Raw genomic sequence first — 21897 nt, forward strand, 5'->3', positions numbered from 1 at the left:
AGGGGAAGATGATGGGGGTTATATAAGACACACACAGTAGAGGGGGGTTATATCAGACACAGTGGAGAAGGATGATGGGGGTTATATCAGACACAGTGAAGGGAGATGATGGGGGTTATATCAGACACAGTGAAGGGAGGAAGAGATGATGGGGGTTATATCAGACACAGTGAAGGGAGGAAGAGATGATGGGGGTTATATCAGACACAGTGAAGGGAGGAAGAGATGATGGGGGTTATATCAGACACAGTGGAGGGAGGAAGAGATGATGGGGGTTATATCAGACACAGTGGAGGGAGGAGATGATGGGGGTTATATCAGACACTGTGGAGGGAGGAGATGATGGGGGTTATATCAGACACAGTGGAGGGAGGAGATGATGGGGGTTATATCAGACACTGTGGAGGGAGGAGATGATGGGGGTTATATCAGACACACAGTGGAGGGAGGAGATGATGATGGGGGTTATATCAGACACAGTGAAGGGAGGAAGAGATGATGGGGGTTATATCAGACACAGCGGAGGGAGGAGATGATGGGGGTTATATCAGACACAGTGGAGGGAGGAAGAGATGATGGGGGTTATATCAGACACAGCGGAGGGAGGAGATGATGGGGGTTATATCAGACACAGTGGAGGGAGGGAGATGATGGGGGTTATATCAGACACAGTGGAGGAGGGAGATGATGGGGGTTATATCAGACACAGTGGAGGGAGAGAGATGATGGGGGTTATTATATCAGACACAGTGGAGGGAGGAGATGATGGGGGTTATATCAGACACAGTGGAGGGAGGAGATGATGGGGGTTATATCAGACACAGTGGAGGAGGGAGATGATGGGGGTTATATCAGACACAGTGGAGGGAGAGAGATGATGGGGGTTATATCAGACACAGTGGAGGGAGAAGATGATGGGGGTTATTATATCAGACACAGTGGAGGGAGGAGATGATGGGGGTTATTATATCAGACACAGTGGTGGGAGGAAGACGATGGGGGTTATATCAGACACAGTGAAGGGAGGAGACGATGGGGGTTATATCAGACACAGTGGTGGGAGGAAGACGATGGGGGTTATATCAGACACAGTGAAGGGAGGAGACGATGGGGGTTATATCAGACACAGTGGAGGGAGGAGATGATGGGGGTTATTATATCAGACACAGTGGAGGAGGGAGATGATGGGGGTTATATCAGAAACAGTGGAGGAGGGAGATGATGGGGGTTATATCAGAAACAGTGGAGGAGGGAGATGATGGGGGTTATATCAGACACAGTGGAGGGAGGAAGATGATGGGGGTTATATCAGACACAGTGGAGGGAGGAAGATGATGGGGGTTATTATATCAGACACACCCCCAATGGAGAAGGATGATGGGGGTTATCCCGGACTCACCGAAGTAGACGGTCTTCTGGCACCGGGGACATTGGGAGCTCATTGTACGGATCACACAGCCGCCTCCTCAGATCACCTGACAGAAATGATGGGAACGAAGCTCCCGCGTAGCATCCCTGTACGAGACCCCGCCCATCTCCGCGCCGAGACCGCGTCCCTCTCCGCCCATCACACTCATTCCTTCCCAGCCAAGGCAGAAAGAATCCGCCCCTAGCCTAGAGACCCCGCCTGTCCTGTCCCTGGCCCCGCCCCCCGGCATGGTGCGGACTGACAGCAGCATTGACACAGCAGCTGATTTTTGAATTTCTTCTCCATGCTTCATACAGCCCCCCCCTTTGGAAAGCTGATTGTCCCGCATTTGGGGCCAGATTCACGTAGAAGAGCGGCGGCGTAACGTATCGTAGATACGTTACACCGCCGCAATTTTTCATCGCAAGTGCCTGATTCACCAAGCACTTGAGATGAAAACCTACGCCGGCGGCCTCCGGCGCAAGGCGGGCCAATTCAAATGGGCGTGTGCCATTTAAATTAGGCGCGCTTCCGGCGCCGGACCTACCGCCCATGCTCCGTTTCCGAACTCCCGTTGTGCTTTGCGCGCCGTGACGTCATTTTTTCGAACGGCGACGCGCGTAGCGTAATTCCGTATTCCCGGACGGCTTACGCAAACGACGTTCATTTTTAAATTTCGACGCGGGAACGACGGCCATACTTTAGACAGCACATACGTTTGCTGACTAAAGTTAGGGCACCAAAAAAAACGACTAACTTTGCGACGGGAAACTAGACTAGCGGCGACGTAGCGAACGCGAAAAACCGTCGGGGATCGCCGTAACTCCTAATTTGCATACCCGACGCTGGTTTACGACGCAAACTCCCCCCAGCGGCGGCCGCGGTATTGCATCCTAAGATCCGACAGTGTAAAACAATTACACCTGTCGGATCTTAGGGATATCTATGCGTAACTGATTCTATGAATCACCCGCATAGATAGAAACAGAGATACGACGGAGTATCAGGAGAAACGCCGTCGTATCTGCTCTGTGAATCTGGCCCTCGGTATTTTCTCTCAGGAAGTTCCATTATAAAAGATCAGAGGGAAAAACACATAAAAAGAGGAAAAAACACATAAAAAGAGGAAATGGGTGGAGAGCAGAGACAAAAGCGTAAAAAAATAAACAAAACTCTCTAAACGACAAGAAATCAGTCTAAAAAAAATGTTTTTCCTTTAATGGCGCGAGGAAACGCCAAAACACTGCGTGTCGGGGCAACCGTAGGCGTGTGCAGGGGGTGTGCCGGGGGTGCCTGGGCCCTCCCTAATCATCACAGATTCCCCCTGCTGATATTTCACCAAAGCCACTCAACGGGGGTTCTTCTTAAAAAGAATTGTAAAAAATAATGAGAAAAAATAAAATTGTAAAAAAAGAATTCAAAAATAAATAAAAAACTACAGACACCGCCAATGTTTTAATACATTTTACATTATTTTATATATATATACACACACTTTGTGGTGCACACCGCACTGCAATAGGTTGCGCACAGCAATGGGCTACATGACAAGTGTCAAAGGGCGTCAGGTTGGGCACCAAGGGTTTTCTAGAGGTTGACAGGTGAAGATTAGAGAACCCAAGATGCTGTGACTTGCTTAGAGCCTGAAAAGCAGTGGCGGCAGGTGCTCAAAATGCCGCCAGTTTGCCCCATGAAATGCCGCCAGTTTGCCCCATCAAGTGCTGTCAGTTTGCCCCATCAATTGCCGCCAGTTTGCCCATTTAAATGCCGCCAGTTTGCCCCATCAAATGCCGCCAGTTTGCCCCATCAATTGCCGCCAGTTTGCCCCTTTAAATGCCGCCAGTTTGCCCCATCAAATGCCGCCAGTTTGCCCCATCAAGTGCCGTCAGTTTGCCCCATTAAATGATGCCAGTTTGCCCCATGAAATGCCGCCAGTTTGCCCCATCAAGTGCTGTCAGTTTGCCCCATCAAATGATTCCAGTTTGCCCCATCAAATGATGCCAGTTTGCCCCATCAAATGCCGCCAGTTTGCCCCATCAAGTGCCGTCAGTTTGCCCCATCAATTGCCGCCAGTTTGCCCCATCAAATTATTCCAGTTTGCCCCATCAAATGCCGCCAGTTTGCCATACCAAACGCCGTCAGTTTGCCCCATCAAACGCCGCCAGTTTGCCCCATCAAATGCCGCCAGTTTGCCCCATCAAATGCCATCAGTTTGCCCCATCAAATGCCGCCAGTTTGCCCCATCAAATGCCGCCAGTTTGCCCCATCAAATGCTGCCAGTTTGCCCCATCAAATGCCGTCGGTTTGCCCCATCAAATTATGCCGGTTTTCCCCACCAAACTACGTCAGTTTGCCCCATCAAATGCCGCCAGTTTGCCCCATCAAGTGCCGTCAGTTTGCCCCATCAATTGCCGCCAGTTTGCCCCATCAAATGATTCCAGTTTGCCCTATCAAATGATGCCAGTTTGCCCCATTAAATGCCGCCAGTTTGCCCCATCAAATGCCGCCAGTTTGCCCCATCAAGTGCCATCAGTTTGCCCCATCAATTGCCGCCAGTTTGCCCCATCAAATGATTCCAGTTTGCCCCATCAAATGATGCCAGTTTGCCCCATCAATTGCCGCCAGTTTGCCCCATCAAATGATTCCAGTTTGCCCCATCAAATGATGCCAGTTTGCCCCATCAATTACGGCCAGTTTGCCCCATCAAATGATGCCAGTTTGCCCCATCAAATGATGCCAGTTTGCCCCATCAATTGCCGCCAGTTTGCCCCATCAAATGATGCCAGTTTGCCCCATCAAACACCGCCAGTTTGCCCCCCGCCTGGCACTTTCCTTTCTATGGTCAGCTCCGTCTTCCACACTCCCTCTGAGTCCTCGATGTCTTCTCCCGTCCTCTTCATGTCAGAGATGCTATGATTGGACGATAGGCATCTAATCACAGCGCCTGTCGCTTCAGCCAATCAGGTGACCGGTAACCAGACCCGGTGCACCTAATTGGCTGAGAGACGGGTCAGTGATTCCCTAACACAGCACTATTTAAACAGGGGTCGCAGAGGAGTGCGCCCTCTGCTTAACAATTTGGAAGCCTATTAGAGCCCACAGGCTCTAATCAGGAAGCCTATTGCTCTAATCAGGCACTTCCAAAACACCCCCATCGCTGTAATTCAGATGGCAGGTGCTCAACAAGGGGCTGCACACCTGAATAGTGGGCGGCAGCGGCGACAATACATAGCTTCATGCAATGCATGGATCTATGTATTGTGGATTGATGGGTGCAGGAGAGAGGGGGCTGCGCTCCTGCACCAACTATGGACGCACCGCCACTGCCTTAATGCATCCTATGCATTAAAGGGGTTGTAAAGGTTCCTTTTTTTTTTTTTTTTTTAATAACAAACATGTTATACTTACCTCCACTGTGTAGTTCGTTTTGCACAGAGTGGCCCCGATCATCGTCTTCTGGGGTCCCTCGGCGGCTGTCTCGGCTCCTCTTTGCAAGAGCAATACACCTTCTGGGAAGCGCTCTGCCAAAGGGGGTTAGCTTGTGGGCGCGCTCCCGTGATACAGTCGGCGGCCTTACAGTCCCCGTGATACGCGTGCCGCTTCATTGATTTGATTGACAGCAGTGGGAGCCAATGGCTGCGCTGCTATCAATCATACAATGAAGAGCCGAGAAGCCGCCACGTTCACGACGCCGGATCATTAGTTTGTTCCAACTGCTGTCTCTGGATTCAGAACCCTTCTAGAGAGTGATGGTCTCCACATGTGGGATGTCTCTGGAGGACTTGGAGCCTTCATATAGCCAATCTACAGAACCTTTCAGAGTTTCGTACTCCATAGAGCAGGGGTCTCCAAACTGCGGCCCGAGGGCCAGATATGGCCCTTTGCTAGCCTTTATCCGGCCCTTGGGACACAATTCCTCCCACTGACACCAACAATAGGGCACTATTTCTTCCACCACTACCGATCATGGGATACTATTCCTCCTACTAATAGGGGCATTACTCGTCCTCCTCTATTGACCACCAACCCTGGGGCCATATTTATTGTCACTAATGCCAGACCTGGGACATTTTCTGGCCACAATCCGGCCCTTCTAAAGTCTGAAAGACGATAAACTGGCCCTTTGTTTTAAAAGTTTGGAGACCCCTGCCATAGAGGCTTCCAAAGAGCAGCTTAGATAGTAAAGCTGATTTAGCAGGTGCATAGATCTACAGTAACAGGTGGTCTCCTTCACAAGTGATAGACGAGGAACATCCATTCCTCCTGTGCCACCATTACCGAAGTAGAGCCCTGTACAATTTTACAGTTGGTCTTCTTTCAACACGTTGATGTCCCACTACAGTGTGGAGATCCAGCATGGAATGAGGGACCTTCTGTATTTAGGCTTTATTTATAGATGTCACAGGTCTTGTGGGTGGGGAAGAGGGTGGAGCCTAGTACTAAATAGTAGTGAAAAGTCTCACAGTAACTCCTCTGCAATAAATGACCAACAGGTGTCACATACCTACACACAGGGTGCACCATGTATTTATTTTGTAAAAGGGATACCTCCAAGAGGCAGTTGTTCAGTATTAGGGACGAGCTCCGGCGTGTTCGCACAGTCCACGTGCAGAGCCCGCCAGGAAGTCGGCACGGCACTGCGCTAATCACAGGCAGGGAGACATTGTCCCGATGCTCGGCTGCAGAGATCGGGAAATGTCTCCCTGCCTGTGGTTAGCGCAGCGCCATGCAGACTTCCTGGCGGGCTCTGCACGTGGACTGTGCGAACACGCCGGAGCTCATCCCTATTCAGTATCTGGCTCCTGACCTGCAAATGTCAGCTGGCTAACAGTGGGGCCCAGTCTGTACAGTGGTGCACTTAATTACCATCCCTTTAAATATGCATGCAGTGATGTGTCCACAGATGTTTGTGGGGTAGACAGATGGCTACATGACAAAATGAGGGTTAGGGTTATGGACAACATTCCATCACTCTGTACAAGGAAGGCACACCATGCCATGGCTCTTTTTGCAGACGGCACACCATCCCATGACAGTTAACAGGGGTGGAAAACCGTTCTTTGGCTCTGAACAGGAAAGGAACTCCATCCCTTGGCTCTGTATGGGGAAGGCACACCATTCGATGGCTCTGTATGAGGAAGGCACACCATTTGGTGGCTCTGTATAGGGAAGGCACACGATTCTGTGGCTCTGTATGGGGAATGTACATCATTCTTTGGTTCTGTTTGGAGAAGGCACACTGTTCCATGGCTCTGTGGGGAGAAGGCACACCATTATAAGGTTCTATACAGGGGGAAGGCATACCATCTATGGCTCTGTATGGGGAAGGCACACTGTTCTAAGGTTCTGTACAGGAAAGGCACACCATACATGGTTCTGTATGAGGAAGGCATGCCATTCTATGACTGTACACGAAAGGCACAGGTTTACAAGGCCCTGTTTGGGGAAGGCACACCGTTCCGTGACTGTGTGCAGTCAAGATAAATCCCTCCATGGCCTTGTATAGGTAAGGCAGACTGTTCCATGGTGAAGACACACCCATCCATGGCTCTGTATGGAGGAGACACACCTTCCATGGCTCTGTATGGAGGAGGCACACCTTCCATGGCTCTGTATGGAGGAGGCACACCTTCCATGGCTCTGTATGGAGGAGGCACACCTTCCATGGCTCTGTATGGGGAAGGCACACCTTCCATGGCTCTGTATGGAGGAGGCACACCTTCCATGGCTCTGTATGGGGGAGGCACACCTTCCTTGGCTCTGTATGGGGGAGGCACACCTTCCATGGCTTCGTATGGGGGAGGCACATCTTCCATGGCTCTGTATGGGGAAGGCACACCTTCCATGGCTCTGTATGGGGAAGGCACACCTTCCATGGCTCTGTATGGGGAAGGCACACCTTCCATGGCTCTGTATGGGGGAGGCCCACCATTCCATGGCTTTGTATGGGGAAGGCCCACCCTTCCATGGCTCTGTATGGGGAAGGCACACCATTCCATGGCTCTGTATGGGAAGGACACACATTCCATGGCTCTGTATGGGGAAGACCCTTCCATGGCTCTGTATGTGGAAGGCCCACACCTTCCATGGCTCTGTATGGAGGAGGCACACCTTACATGGCTCTGTATGGGGGAGGCACACCTTCCATGGCTCTGTATGGGGGAGGCACACCTTCCATGGCTCTGTATGGGGGAGGCACACCTTCCATGGCTCTGTATGGGGGAGGCACACCTTCCATGGCTCTGTATGGGGGAGGCACACCTTCCATGGCTCTGTATGGGGAAGGCACACCTTCCATGGCTCTGTATGGGGGAAGCACATCTTCCATGGCTCTGTATGGGGGAAGCACACCTTCCATGGCTCTGTATGGGGAATAAAGATGTGTGATCAGCGCTTACATAAACCAAAATGAAACCAAATTATATATAATAATCACATATAACAGTGCAAACCTGTCGTGGGATGAATGCTGTGTTTAGATATTTGGCTGCAGCAGCTGGTCACCCTAGGGTGATGGACCAATTAGCTGTCAGACCAAATACACCAGGTGGTGATCTCTAATCAAAAGAAAACACAGTGAATAAATAAAAGGAAAAGAAAGGTAATAGTCAGTATAAATAGGTGGCTACAAAGTCACTGAGCTAGTATGGTAACATTCATGAGTGAAGATGGGAGATGAGTCTTCTACATCTGGTGTGTGCATCCAACAGCAATCTCACAATGCCCTTACCTTCAATAAGTAGTAAAATAGCATGAAGGGCAGATGCTGTCTTCTCCTATGGATTAGCTGTCACCAGTCCCCTGTTCATCCAGAGCTCCACTGTATCCTAAACTGACGGAAGGTCCTCGAATGCGGTGTCCTCCGGTCCGTCCGTGTATGTGACAGAGGTAGAGCCCGGTGTGGAGGGAGATGTATAAAAGATGGTGAAGCACGTCCAGGTGAAGGGTAAAACTTTTTATTCTCAATGGTACCGCTACAGTGCAGTTTTAAATACGCCGCCCAGCACAGAGCTCGGCTTCAGATTAGCCTGCTACAGTCTGCTGGCCTCCGGTTGGTTGCCTGTGTCTCTGTATGGGGAAGGCACACCTTCCATGGCTCTGTATGGGGGAGGCACACCTTCCATGGCTCTGTATGGGGGAGGCACACCTTCCATGGCTCTGTATGGGGGAGGCACGCCTTCCATGGCTCTGTATGGGGGAGGCACACCTTCCATGGCTCTGTATGGGGGAGGCACGCCTTCCATGGCTCTGTATGGGGGAGGCACACCTTCCATGGCTCTGTATGGGGAAGGCACACCTTCCATGGCTCTGTATGGGGGAGGCACACCTTCCATGGCTCTGTATGGGGGAGGCACACCTTCCATGGCTCTGTATGTGGAAGGCACACCTTCCATGGCTCTGTATGTGGAAGGCACACCTTCCATGGCTCTGTATGGGGGAGGCACGCCTTCCATGGCTCTGTATGTGGAAGGCACACCTTCCATGGCTCTGTATGGGGGAGGCACACCTTCCATGGCTCTGTATGGGGGAGGCACGCCTTCCATGGCTCTGTATGGGGGAGGCACACCTTCCATGGCTCTGTATGGGGGAGGCACACCTTCCATGGCTCTGTATGGAAAAGGCACACCTTCCATGGCTCTGTATGGGGAAGGCACACCATTCCATGTGTAGCGCTACTCCCGAAGGAGCCGCTGTTTGATTTGGGGATCGGCCTATTAAGTTACCCTGGCGTTGTCTAGGGGTGTAATTGTAGAGATGAACAGTGAGCGAAGGTCTAGACAGTGAATAAAGGGTTTTTCCAATGCTTTATTTTCCAGGTCAACACGGCCAACATCAGCATCAATTGGGAGAGACAAAGTTGATGAATAGAGAGAGAGGAAGAACCTTGCAGTATCAGGCCTGCACATTAGATAGAGCAGTCAGTACTGCTCTGCGTAGTACCAATTTGTAACTCGTCGCCACTCCAACTGAGTGGGTAAAGTGCCCCCGGACAGACCCCTCTAGCAGGCCTGGCAGTCGAGATGTCACTTAGGATTTCTAGGAGGAACGGGCCTCTCTCACAGACCCAGCTCCGGCCTCTGCCACAGGCCAATTACAATAACTGAGCTAGATAGATAGATGGAGCGAATCCTCCCAGTAGATTTCTGCATCGGTCACCAGATGACAGCAAACATACCTGTCAGTACTCTGGTCACCGGATGCCCAATTGGTTTGTTCAGGCTCTGTTGGACGACCTGCCTCCGGGTCCTCCTCAAACCGACTCCCCAATTGAACGGCACCCAGCCTGGGATCCTCTCAATAGAACCGGGAACCCAGCCAGTCACTGGGGTCCCCTTGTACCTCCGGATGAGGTTCCAAGTGGTCTGCAACTATGGTCAGGTGGGCCACGCCGGCGGGGTCCATGGATGCACGCACCCTGAAGGTGGATGCTGCACCTGGAACGGGGACCCCGAGAAGATTTTAGAACACATGACATCTGTCACAGATATACTCCTCTCCAGCACGCCCCCTGAGGGAAAAACTCCTCTGATTGGCTGCTGGAGAAACTTACTCTGCCAGAACCCCTCTGGCGCCAACTGCTGGCCAGGGATGACATTGCATCCCTGGACCACACAATGACCCAGTGGACATTTCTGGAATGACAGAAGTTCCACAATTTGAACAAATAGCGAATGGGAGCAAGGTAACTCTCCCATTCCCCACTAACTTTAGCGTAGTGCCCATACTGAAAGTAAGGGGGCGCTACACATGGCTTTTTATGTCGGAGGCACACCTTTCCATGGCTCTGTATGGGAAAAGCACACTATTCCATGGTTCTGTATGTGGAAGGCACACCATTCCATGGCTCTGTATGGGGAAGGTACACTTTTCCATAGCTCTGTATGGGGAAGGCACAACCTTCAATGGCTCTGTATGGGGAAGGCACACCCTTCCATGGCTCTGTATGGGGAAGGCACACCATTCCATGGCTCTGTATGGGGAAGACACACCTTCCATGGCTCTGTATGGGGAAGACCCTTCCATGGCTCTGTATGTGGAAGGCCCACCCTTCCATGGCTCTGTATGGGGAAGGCCCACCCTTCCATGGCTCTGTATGGGGAAGGTCCACCCTTCCATGGCTCTGTATGGGGAAGGCACACCCTTCCATGGCTCTGTATGGGGAAGGCACACCATTCCATGGCTCTGTATGGGGAAGACACACCTTCCATGGCTCTGTATGGGGAAGACCCTTCCATGGCTCTGTATGTGGAAGGCCCACCCTTCCATGGCTCTGTATGGGGAAGGCCCACCCTTCAATGGCTCTGTATGGGGAAGGCCCACCATTCCATGGCTCTGTATGGGGAAGGCACACCATTCCATGGCTCTGTATGGGGAAGACACACCTTCCATGGCTCTGTATGTGGAAGGCCCACCCTTCCATGGCTCTGTATGGGGAAGGCCCACCCTTCCATGGCTCTGTATGGGGAAGGTCCTCCCTTCCATGGCTCTGTATGGGGAAGGTCCACCCTTCCATGGCTCTGTATGGGGAAGGTCCACCCTTCCATGGCTCTGTATGGGGAAGACACACCTTCCATGGCTCTGTATGGGGAAGACACACCTTCCATGGCTCTGTATGTGGAAGGCCCACCCTTCCATGGCTCTGTATGGGGAAGGCCCACCCTTCCATGGCTCTGTATGGGGAAGGTCCACCCTTCCATGGCTCTGTATGGGGAAGGCCCACCCTTCCATGGCTCTGTATGGGAAAGGCCTGTGTGCCTCTCCATTCTTCCTCCATACTCCAGCTATTTGGTTTCCAAATGAGATGCAAAATTTGCTCTCATCAGAAAAGAGGACTTTGGACCACTGAGCAACAGACCAGGTCTGTTTTTCTTTAGCCCAGGTAAGACGCTTCTGACGTTGTTTGTTGTTCAGTAGTCGCTTAAAAAGAGGAATACGACATTTGATGCCCATGTCCAGGACCCGTCTGTGTGTGGTGCTCTTGATGCACTGACTCCAGCCTCAGTCCACTCCTTGTGAAAGTCCCCAACACTTGAATGGCCTTTTCCTGACAATCCTCTCCAGGCTGCAGTCATCCCTGCTGCTTGTGCACCTTTTTCTTCCACACTTTTCCCTTACACATAACTTTCTATTAAGGTGCTTTGATACAGCACTTTGGGAACATCCAACTTCTTTTGCAATTACATTTTGAGGCTTTCCCTCCTTATGGAGGGTGTCAGTGATGGTTTTCTGCACAACTGTCAGATCATCAGTCTTTCCCATGATTGTGATTCCTACTGAACCAGACTGAGAGACCATTTAAAGGCTCAGGAACCCTTTGCAGGTGTTATGGCTTAATTAGCTGATTAGAGTGGGACACTTTGGACCAGATTCACATACATTTGCGGCCGTGTAACGTAACCCGTTTACGTTACACCGCCGCAAGTTTTCAGTTTTAGTGCCCGATCCACAAAGCACTTACCTGGAAACTTGCGGCGGTGTATCGTAAATACGTCCGGCACAAGGCGGGCCAATTCAAATGGGCGTGTGCCATTTAAATTAGGCGCGCTCCCGCGCCGGACCTACTGCGCATGCTCCGTTTCGAAATTCCCGCCGTGCTTTGCGCGAAGTGACGTCATTTTTTCGACCGGCAACTTGCGTAGCGTACTTCCGTATTCCCGGACGTGTTACGCAAACGACGTTAATTTTAAAATTTCGGCGCGGGAACGACGGCCATACTTTAAACAGCAATACGCTGACTAAAGTTAGGCCAGGTCAAATAACGACTAAAATTCTAATGTTCTATGTCACGCTGTTAATAGATTTTTCCAGGGCAGAACGCTGTCACTTGGCCTGGGCGGTTTAATCACTTTTCCCGATGATGGACAGCTCACTTTGTGAATGCACAGCGTCACCTAAACAGAGATGTTTACGTGTCCTCCCTTCCAGCTCAGGACAATTTGTACTCACCTGATTGGAATTTTCTAATTAGCCTCCCATGTGTTTGTGTTCTGCATCAGATGGGACGGTGGCTGATAACGCAGCTTTGAGGGACAGTTCTCTGTTAGTTTGGCTTTTCGTAATTCCATAGAGAGATATTCTGCAGCTCCAGCAGAATTGTGGAATGAGGCGGGCAGTTTCCCAGGATGGCATCTCTGGAAAGCATTGACCTTTACATCGGACAAAGGAGGTTCAGTCATAGTAATCGCACGGATCACAAAGCCTCTGATATCTGAGTCCTGGAACTGGACGCAGTGTCCCGCGTCACGGAAGGAAGAATTGTTACCTGGAGCAGTGGAGTGTGAGCTTTCTTATTGTACGGGACTATTCTTACATTCATCACCTCCATATTCTATGGCCATGTTTCCCACACCTGTCCTCACACACCAGCAATGGGGTGAGAACTGAAGGTCATCTCACCTCCACCAGGGTGGAATCCATGGCCCAGATTCTCAAAGGGCTTACGACGGCGCAACGCCATGTACGCCGTCGTAAGTCCTAAACTGGGCCGTCGTATCTATGCGACTGATTCTTAGAAGGCTCTTACGCTGTCGGATCTTAAATGTAATTTGTTTTTGTCCGCTAGGTGTCGCCTCCGTCGTTTTCCCCTGTCGGGTATGCAAATTAGCTAGATACGCGAATTCCCGAACGTACGCGTGGTCGACGCAGTGAAGTTACGACGTTTACGTTAGGTTTGCGTGGCGTAAAGTTGCCCCTGCTATATGAGGGGCAACCAATGTTAAGTATGGCCGTCGTTCCCGCGTCGAAATTTAAACATTTACGTTGTTTGCGTAAGTCGTCCGTGAATGGGGCTGGACGCCATTTACGTTCACGTCGAAACCAATGACGTCCTTGCGACGTCATTTGGAGCAATGCACCCTGGGATATTTTCCGGATGGCGCATGCGCAGTACGTTCGGCGCGGGAACGCGCTTAATTTAAATGCTCCACGCCCCCTACCCGGCTAATTTGAATTAGGCGGGCTTGCGCCGGGTGATTTACGCTACGGCGCCGCAACTTTACAGGCAAGTTCTTTGTGAATAAAGCACTTGCCTGTAAAACTTGCTGCGGCGTAACGTAAATGAGATACGTTACGCCCGCAGAGTTTTACGCCCATCTACGAGAATATGGGCCCTTGTGTCTACCGACCGGCAGTCGCACTCGCAAACTTCTACATAGATAATTAGGCTGCTTTCACATTGGGCAGCGGAGGTGCGGTGACGTATTTACCGCGATATTCGGGCGCTAGCGGTGAGGTTTTAACCTCGCTAGCGGCCGAAAAAGGGTTAATACCGCCCGCATTGCAGGTGGTATTACCGCGGTATTACCGCGGTTTCCCATTGATTTCAATGGGAAGGCACGGTATAGGAGCGGTAAACACCCCGCTCCTATACCGCTCCAAAGATGCGGCTAGCAGGACTTTTGGAGCGGTCCTGCTACCGCACCGCTTCAGTGTGAAAGCCTTCAGGCTTTCACATTGAAGCCTGCAGGGCATGATTTTTTCATGCGGTATAGCAGCGCTATTTTTAGCGCTGTACCGCATGAAAAACGCCTCAATGTGAAAGGGGTCTAACTGTCCCTGAATTTGAGGGATTGTCCCTGATTTGGAACAAAGTCCCTCTGTCCTTCTTTCCTCCTCATTTGTCCCTCATTTTGGTCTGATCTATACAGTTGTATATAAAATGCACTTTTTATCTTTCAAAAAGTATTTCCCAGAGCTAAACCTTTCATCCAATTTCTAAATTGCTGCATTTGTAAAGAAAAAAATTACTTACAGTTGAACGTCTGATTACGAGCATAATCCGTTCCAGGAGAATGCTCGTAATCCAAAGTACTCGCATATCAAAGCGAGTTTCCCCATTGAAGTCAATAGAAACAAAAATTAGTTCCGTATTGACTTCAATGGGATGCAATATCGAATGCGGCCAGAGTTGGGGGGGGGGGCACCAGAGAGCGCTGAAAATGGCTGAAAAGGCCCGAGGACACTTCGGCTTGTTTCCTGCTCCCCCGTACCTCAGGCCAAATGAGGTACTGCAGGCCAATGTTCGGCTTTTCGCGGCTCATGCGCCCCTGTACCTAGGGCCAAATGAGGTACTGCAGGCCAATGTTCGGCTTTTCTCGGCTCATGCGCCCCTGTACCTAGGGCCAAATGAGGTACTGCAGGCCAATGTTCGGCTTTTCTCGGCTCATGCGCCCCTGTACCTAGGGCCAAATGAGGTACTGCAGGCCAATGTTCGGCTTTTCTCGGCTCATGCGCCCCTGTACCTAGGCCAAATGAGGTACTGCAGGCCTATTTTCGGCTCTGCTCGGCTTCTGCGCCCCCCGTACCTCAGGCCAAATGAGGTACTGCAGGCCTATTTAGCTTGAATTCTGCTCGTCTTGTGAGTCAACACTCGCAAACCGAATCAGAATTTTAAAAAAAAAGTTGCTTGCAAATTTAAAACGCTCTCAAACCAAGTTACTCTTAAACTGAGGTTTCACTGTATTTGCAAAATGTTACAACAGAAACAAAGAAAAAGGCCAAAAAAAAAATACTATGTCTTTTTTTTGTTTGTTTAGCAAAAAATAAAAACCCCAGTGGTGATTAACCACTTGACCGCCAGAAGATTTACCCCCCCTTATGACCAGGCCATTTTTTGCGATACGGCACTGTGTTACTTAACTGACAATTAAACGGTCGTGCGACACTGTGCCCGCGGTCAAGGTCACGGAGCTTCGGACCCACGGCTGGGCACTTAAAGAGGATGTACCTATACGTGCTTGTGCCCAGCCGTGCCATTCTGCCGACGTATATGTGCAGGAGGCGGTCCTTAAGCGGTTAATATGTGTTTGGTTTTAAAGGGATGAAGTGGCAACCCTAAGCGGGCCACCAGCGGCACGTGCGCCCCACATCTGGAAGTGGCAGTTCACGTATTCGGTAGGCCGCCCTGCTGCAGCATATGTACCATGGGCAGTCCGCAAGTGGTTAACTACCACCAAAGGAAAGTCTTATCTGTCTCAAAAAATGATATAAATGTCATATGGGTACAGTGTAGCATGACCGCGCAATTGTCATTCAAAGCGTGACAGCTCTGAAAGCTGAAAATTGTCCTGGGCAGGAAGGGGGGTGACAGTGCCCGGTATTGAAGCGGTTAAAATTAATGGTTGAGCCATCTGAAGTCCAGAATTAGAGGCAGCCCCTGGCAGTGACGGGGTTAAGACTGAATATTCTCATTCTTCCCTAAGCCCGGCCATGACTAGTTCACTTTAAAAGGTCAGTCCACCCAAAACTGACATTTCAGGGCCAGATTCTCAAAGGCGTTACGACGGCGCAACACCATTAGCGCCGTCGTAACTCCTCATCTGGCCCCGGGTATCTATGCGACTGATTCTTAGAATCAGTTGCGCATAGATACCCATTAGATCTGACATGCGTAAGGCTGTTACGCTGTCAGATCTTAAAAGTATTTTTTTTCCCGCCGCTAGGTGTCGCATCGTCGTTTTCCCCGTCGTCTATGCAAATGAGGTAAGTACGCGAGATTCCCGAACCTACGCGCGTCCGACGCTGAGAATTTACGTTGTTTCCGTAGCGTACGCGACGCGTAAGGTTGCCCCTGCTATTAGCAGGGGCAACCAATGTTAACTATGGCCGTCGTTCCCGCGTCAAAGTTTAAAAAAAATACGTTGTTTGCGTAAGACGTCCGTGAATGGCGCTGGATGCCATTTACGTAAACGTCTAAGCAAATGACGTTGGGGCGACGTCATTTAGCGCAATGCACGTGGGTAATTTACCCGACGGAGCATGCGCAGTACGCTCGGCGCGGGAGCGCACCTAATTTAAATGCGCCGAGCGAATTAACGATACACCGCCGCAAGTTTACAGGTAAGTGTTCTGAGAATCAGGATGTAAACCTGTAAACCTGCGGCGGTGTAGCGTACAGCACATACATTACGCTGCCCAGGAGCAACGTTAATGTATGAGAATCTGGCCCTCAGTGTTCTGGTGGGTGGAGATGGAGCCGGGACCTGTGTTGGGGAGAATTGGGGGGGGGGGGCAAATTCCTTTGAATGGTATCAGAAGCGGGCGGGGTAAATCAGCCCACTAATACCCACCAACAGCCGAATCGTCATGTGCGGGTGCAAAAGACTGTTTATAAGACAAGATCCATTGAGGGAATACGATGGAATAAAAAAAAAATCCAGAGACGTAGAGGAGAAAAACGAGACAATCGGAAGAAGCTGGGAATGAAAACAGAAAGAGGAGGGGGTGCTGAGAGAAGGTCGTGTGGAGAGGAGACTGGCACAGAAGAGAGGCTGGCACTGTGTGCTGGGAAACAAAGAGACCCGGGGAGGGAGAGGAGCACAGATGCTGCAGGGCTTAGGGGGGACGCAGAGACCACAGGATGGGGGGGGGCACAGAGGTTGCAGGACTGGGGGGATATGGAGACAGCCGAATAGGGGGGCACTAAGATCACAGGGCGGGGGGGCACAGAGGCTCCAAGATTGTAAGCTCTTATGAGCAGGGCCCTCCTAACTCTCTTGTATTTTACTGTGTTACTGTCTCCCTTTATATTGTAAAGCACTGCGTAAACTGTTGGTGCCAGGGCTTTTTTTTCTCAAAAAGAGGGTGCAGGGACACCCCCTTCTTTCACCTCTTGCCTCTGCCCCCTACCCACCTCTGAGCACCATGGTTGTGCATAGGGGGCGTGCCAGGTGTGCCTGGGCACACCCTAATCGCTCTGTGTGGCGTTGACTCCCCCCTATTGCCCAGGCTTCCTCCCCCATGTGTTGCCCCCCTCCGCAGTTGCTTCCAGTGGCAGCTGGTACTCAATATTAGACATACGCGGTTCGCTTTTTTTTTTTTCTAAATAAAATTTGGACGAATTTTCGTTATTCAGAAATTCAGATGTATCCGAATTTTCGAAATTAAAATAGTACAGAATTTAAACAAATCTGAAATAACAAATTTCGAGTTCGGACGAAATTCGAATTGTTTGAGAATACTTTTCGAATTCGACTCGTTTTCCGATTTCCAAAGGGAATATTTTTTTTTTAATTCTATTTCTTTATTTTCTATTCTATTTTATTATTTTTGAAAATCGGAAAAACTATTCAAAAACGTTGAAATTGATTGCGAAAACTTTTCGAATTGATTTGAAAACCAATAAACGAAACGATTTATTAGAACGGAGACTGTTAGCCAGGCCTTCTCGTCCAGCATCAGTGCCTGACCTCACAAATGCTCTTCTGGAAGAATGGTCAAACATTCCCATAGACACACTCCTAAACCTTGTGGACGGCCTTCCCAGAAGAGTTGAAACTGTTATAGCTGCAAGGGGTGGGCCAACCCAATATTGAACCCTACGGCCTAAGGCTGGGAAGCCATTAAAGTTCATGGGGCAGATCCACAAAGGAATTACGCCGGCGTATCTATGGATACGCCGCGTAATTTCAAAGTTCCTGCATCGTATCTTTGTTTTGTATCCACAAAACAAGATACGACGGAATGAGGGATCGATCCAACAGGCGTACGTCTTAGTACGCCGTCGGATCCTAGTAGTATATTTACGCTGGCCGCTAGGTGGCGTTTCCGTTGAATTCTGCGTCGAGTATGCAAATTAGCTAGATACAGCGATCCACGAACGTATGTCCGGGCGGCGCATTTTTTTACGCCGTTTGCGTTCGGCTTTTTCCGGCGTATAGTTAAAGCTGCTATATGGTGGCGTACTCAATGTTAAGTATGGCCGTCATTCCCGCGTCTAAATTAGAATTTTTTACGTTGTTTGCGTAAGTCGTTCGCGAATAGGGATTTGCGTAGAATGACGTCACCGTCGTAAGCATTGGCTTGTTCCGGTTTAATTTCGAGCATGCGCACCGGGATACCCCCACGGACGGCGCATGCGCCGTTCAAAAAAATCGTTGTTTACGTCGGGTCACGACGTATTTACATAAAACACGCCCCCATCACATCCATTTGAATTGTGCGGCCTTACGCCGCCAAAGATACACTACGCCGCCGTAACTTACGGCGCAAATTCTTTGAGGATTCGAAAAAAAAAGTAAGTTACGGCGGCGTAGTGTATCTTAGGTACGCTACGCCCGGCGGAATAATGCGCCGATGTACGTGGATGTGCCCCCATGTGTGTGTAAAGGCAGGTGTCCCAATACTTTTGACAATATAGTGTATATATTGTCAGACCAGCCCCGTCCCAACACCAACAATAACCTAAAAGTAGTAACAAGATGTAATAATCCAGATTGGGAAATGACGTCAAGACATTGACCGTCAGACCAAATGCGGAATCTTCCAGCGCTGGAGACCGCCACAGACTGATCCCCTCCATACAGAAGAACATGAGATAACTCCAGAGCCTGCGCAGGTCAGGCTGCTATCTCTAGAATTCCTTTGGCTGTATTGTCCGGAATTCTCAGATAAGACACGTCAGTAGGATGATAAGGTTGCGATTTCGTGCCGCATTACTGCGCATTATATAAAGTCATTCCAACAACAAGTGGATATACATAGAAAGAGAGTTTAGTGTGTACTGGATTCACATATCTGTCATTACTTTTTCTTATGCCGCGTACACACGACCGTTTTTCATGACGGGAAAAATGCAATTTTTTTAATTGAAAAATTATCGTGTGTAGGCTTTAACGACGGGGGGGAAACGCGCATGCTCAGAAGTTATGAGAAGAGAAATTTGCATAATCAGCCCAAAGGGTGGCGCCATTTGAATAGAACTTCCCCTTTATAGTGCCGGAGGTCCCCATGGCCCCCGGATGGCAACCCCCCTTTTTTTTTTTTATAATAATAATAATAATAATAATAATTTGTGTGTGTTTATATATATATATTTCTTTTTATTAAAGGGCCCAGAGGTCCCCAGGGTCCTGGATGGCAACCCCCCCCCCCTTTTTTTTTATAAATGTTTATTTTTTTTATATATTTTTTTTATTTACTTTTTATTAAAGGGCCCAGAGGTTTTCTTTTTTTTTTTTTTATTAAAGGGCCCAGAGGTCCCGGATGGTAAGCCCCCGTTTTTTGTCATTTATTTTTATAAAAAATAATAATAATAATTTGTGTGTGTGTTTATATATATATATATTTCTTTTTATTAAAGGGCCCAGAGGTCCCCAGGGCCCCGGATGGCTACCCCTCTTTTTTTTTTATATATATATTTTTCTTTATTTCTTCTTTTTTTTGTAAAGGCCCCCCCCCCCGCTTCTCAATTCGCGGCAGCACCCCCCCCGCTTCTCAATCTCAGGCGGCAGCCCCCCCCCCCCCCCCAAACCCCCCCCCCCCGGGTCTCTGCTCCAGGAGGGCCCATGCCTGAAGCTGTGTAAGGGGCCCCAGAATTCGGCCCTGATTCCAGGAGAAGAAGTAGCGTTGTTTTATGAGATCTCTGACTCGGAGCTCCAAGGTCGTCGGGCGTTTACATTGCATTTCTCATTCAGAAAGTATTATTTCCTGTGTGTTAGATGGAATGTGAAGCAGCATAGGTATGTACTGTGTGACCTGAATAAGAAAGCAGAAAAATAAAAAAGTGCAGGAGCGTATGTTGGACTTTATTGGCACTCCCATGAGACAAACACACTTACAGTACCTCACAAAAGTAAGTACACCCCTCACATTTTTGTAAATCTTTTCATGTATCTTTTCATGTGACAACACTGAAGAAATGACACTTTGCTACAATGTTGTGTAGTGAGTGTACAGCTTGTGTAACAGTGTACATTATCTGTCCTCTCAAAATAACTCAACACACAGCTATTAATGTCTAAAACCGCTGACAACAAAGGGTCCTTTCACCCGGAGCAGACCGTTTCTGTGTCCGCTCCGTGTGTCCGCCAAAGCTCAACGGGGATCCCCGCTGAGCTGTCGGTGGATAGGGCGGTCCCCGCACACAGTGCAAGGACCGCCCTGTCTCTGCTCCACTCTCCCCTATGGGGGATCGGTTTCTTCCGTTCGCAAAAGCGGATCCCGACTGACGCGGACGCTAGCGGATGCTCCATCCGCTAACGGACACGATCCCATAGGGATTCATTACAAGTCAGTTAACGGACTTGTAATGAACGGACGAACGGTCCGCTCCTGTGAAAGGACCCAAAGGTGAGTACACCCCTAAGGCCCCTTTCACACTGGGGCCTTTTTTGAGCGTTATTCGAGCGTTTTTCAAGCGTTATTACAGCGTTATTCGAGCAAAGCCTCACCTGCAATCCCAATGTGCTGGTAAAGCACCGCTAAGACCATAACATTTTAGGGCGTTTTTGCAGTGCCTCAGTGTGAAAGGGTAAGGCGTTTTTACAGCGCTTTTCAATTCATTTCAGTGGAGAGGGGCGTTTTTGGAGAGCTTTTTTCAGCGCCCAAAAGCTGCTCCAAAGAGGCTGCTTGCAGGACTTTGCTCAACGAGGGGCGTTTTTGGAGCGTTTTTTTCAGCGCCCAAAAGCTGCTCCAAAGAGCTTGCAGGACTCAGTGTGAAAGGGTCCATTGAGATGCATGGAGAGAGTTTTATGAGCGTTTTAAGAGCGCTATTTTTAACGCTTAAAACGCGGTAAAAACGCTTCAGTGTGAAAGGGGTCTAAGTGAAAATGTCCAAATTGGGCCCAATTAGCTGTTTTCCCTCCCCAGTGTCATGTGACTCGTTAGTAATACAAGGTCTCAGGTGTGAATGGGGAGCAGGTGTGTTAAATTTGGTGTTATCGCATGGTCTGGGGTTGCATGAGTGCTGCCGGCACTGGGGAGCTACAGATCATTGAGGGAACCATGAATGCCAACATGTACTGTGACATACTGAAGTAGAGCATGACCCCCTCCCTTCAGAGACTGGACCGCAGGGCAGTATATGCTTGTTGATCGGTTGCTAGAGATTACTGTACAGTAATACTGCTCACTGATTGGTTGCTAGAGGTTACAGCACGTCATCTCCTCACTGCAGGGGGCATGATATACATATGAATGCCGCCTTTATTACCCTGTCCTTGTGGGAAGGTTTGGCTGTGCTCTGTCCTGGGGGCCTTTCCTACCTCAGCTCCCGGTGGAGACATTTTGTGATGCTCCTTGGCCTATCAGTACTCTGCAGCGAAATGTCAAGTTTTCAAGTGTGAGTGGAGAATATTAACATTTTCCCGTCCATGCCCCTTTTCCCCTATATCTCCTTTTGCTATTGGGGTCAATATATGTTCAATGGAATTCCGACAGGAAAAAAAAACACGCATGCTCGGAAATAATTTGACGCATGCTCGGAAGCATCTAACTTAATTTTCTTGCCTCGTCGTAGTGTTGTACGTCACCGCGTTCTTAACGCTCAAAAGTTCTGAGAACTTTGGTGTGACTGTGTGTATGCAAGCCAAGCTTGAGCGGAATTCCGTTGGAAAAACCATCCAACTTTTTTCAGACGGAAATTTCGGTCGTGTGTATGCCGCATTAGAGCTGGAAAAGCTACAAAACATCTTTAACATCACAGAACAAGTCGAGATGAATGTGACCCACTACTACCAACTCTACCATGGCCTAGATAAAACGAGAGCCTT

The 21897-nt window shown here is 49.6% G+C and overlaps 1 protein-coding gene across 2 annotated transcripts in view; it reads right to left on the reverse strand.

The window, feature by feature from the left end:
• Positions 1–1508, reverse strand: part of CRIP3 (cysteine rich protein 3) — a 51137-nt gene extending 49629 nt beyond the window's left edge. For both annotated transcript variants that reach the window (XM_040351737.1, XM_040351736.1), the window contains exon 1: positions 1400–1508. In XM_040351737.1, the coding sequence (XP_040207671.1) occupies positions 1400–1442 (43 nt within the window). In that variant the 5' untranslated portion in view covers positions 1443–1508. The remainder of the gene's footprint in view (positions 1–1399) is intronic.
• Between the last annotated feature and the right edge of the window lie 20389 nt (positions 1509–21897).

This window comes from Rana temporaria, chromosome 4 (assembly GCF_905171775.1).
Source record: "Rana temporaria chromosome 4, aRanTem1.1, whole genome shotgun sequence".
In the NCBI taxonomy this organism is placed as follows: domain Eukaryota; kingdom Metazoa; phylum Chordata; class Amphibia; order Anura; family Ranidae; genus Rana; species Rana temporaria.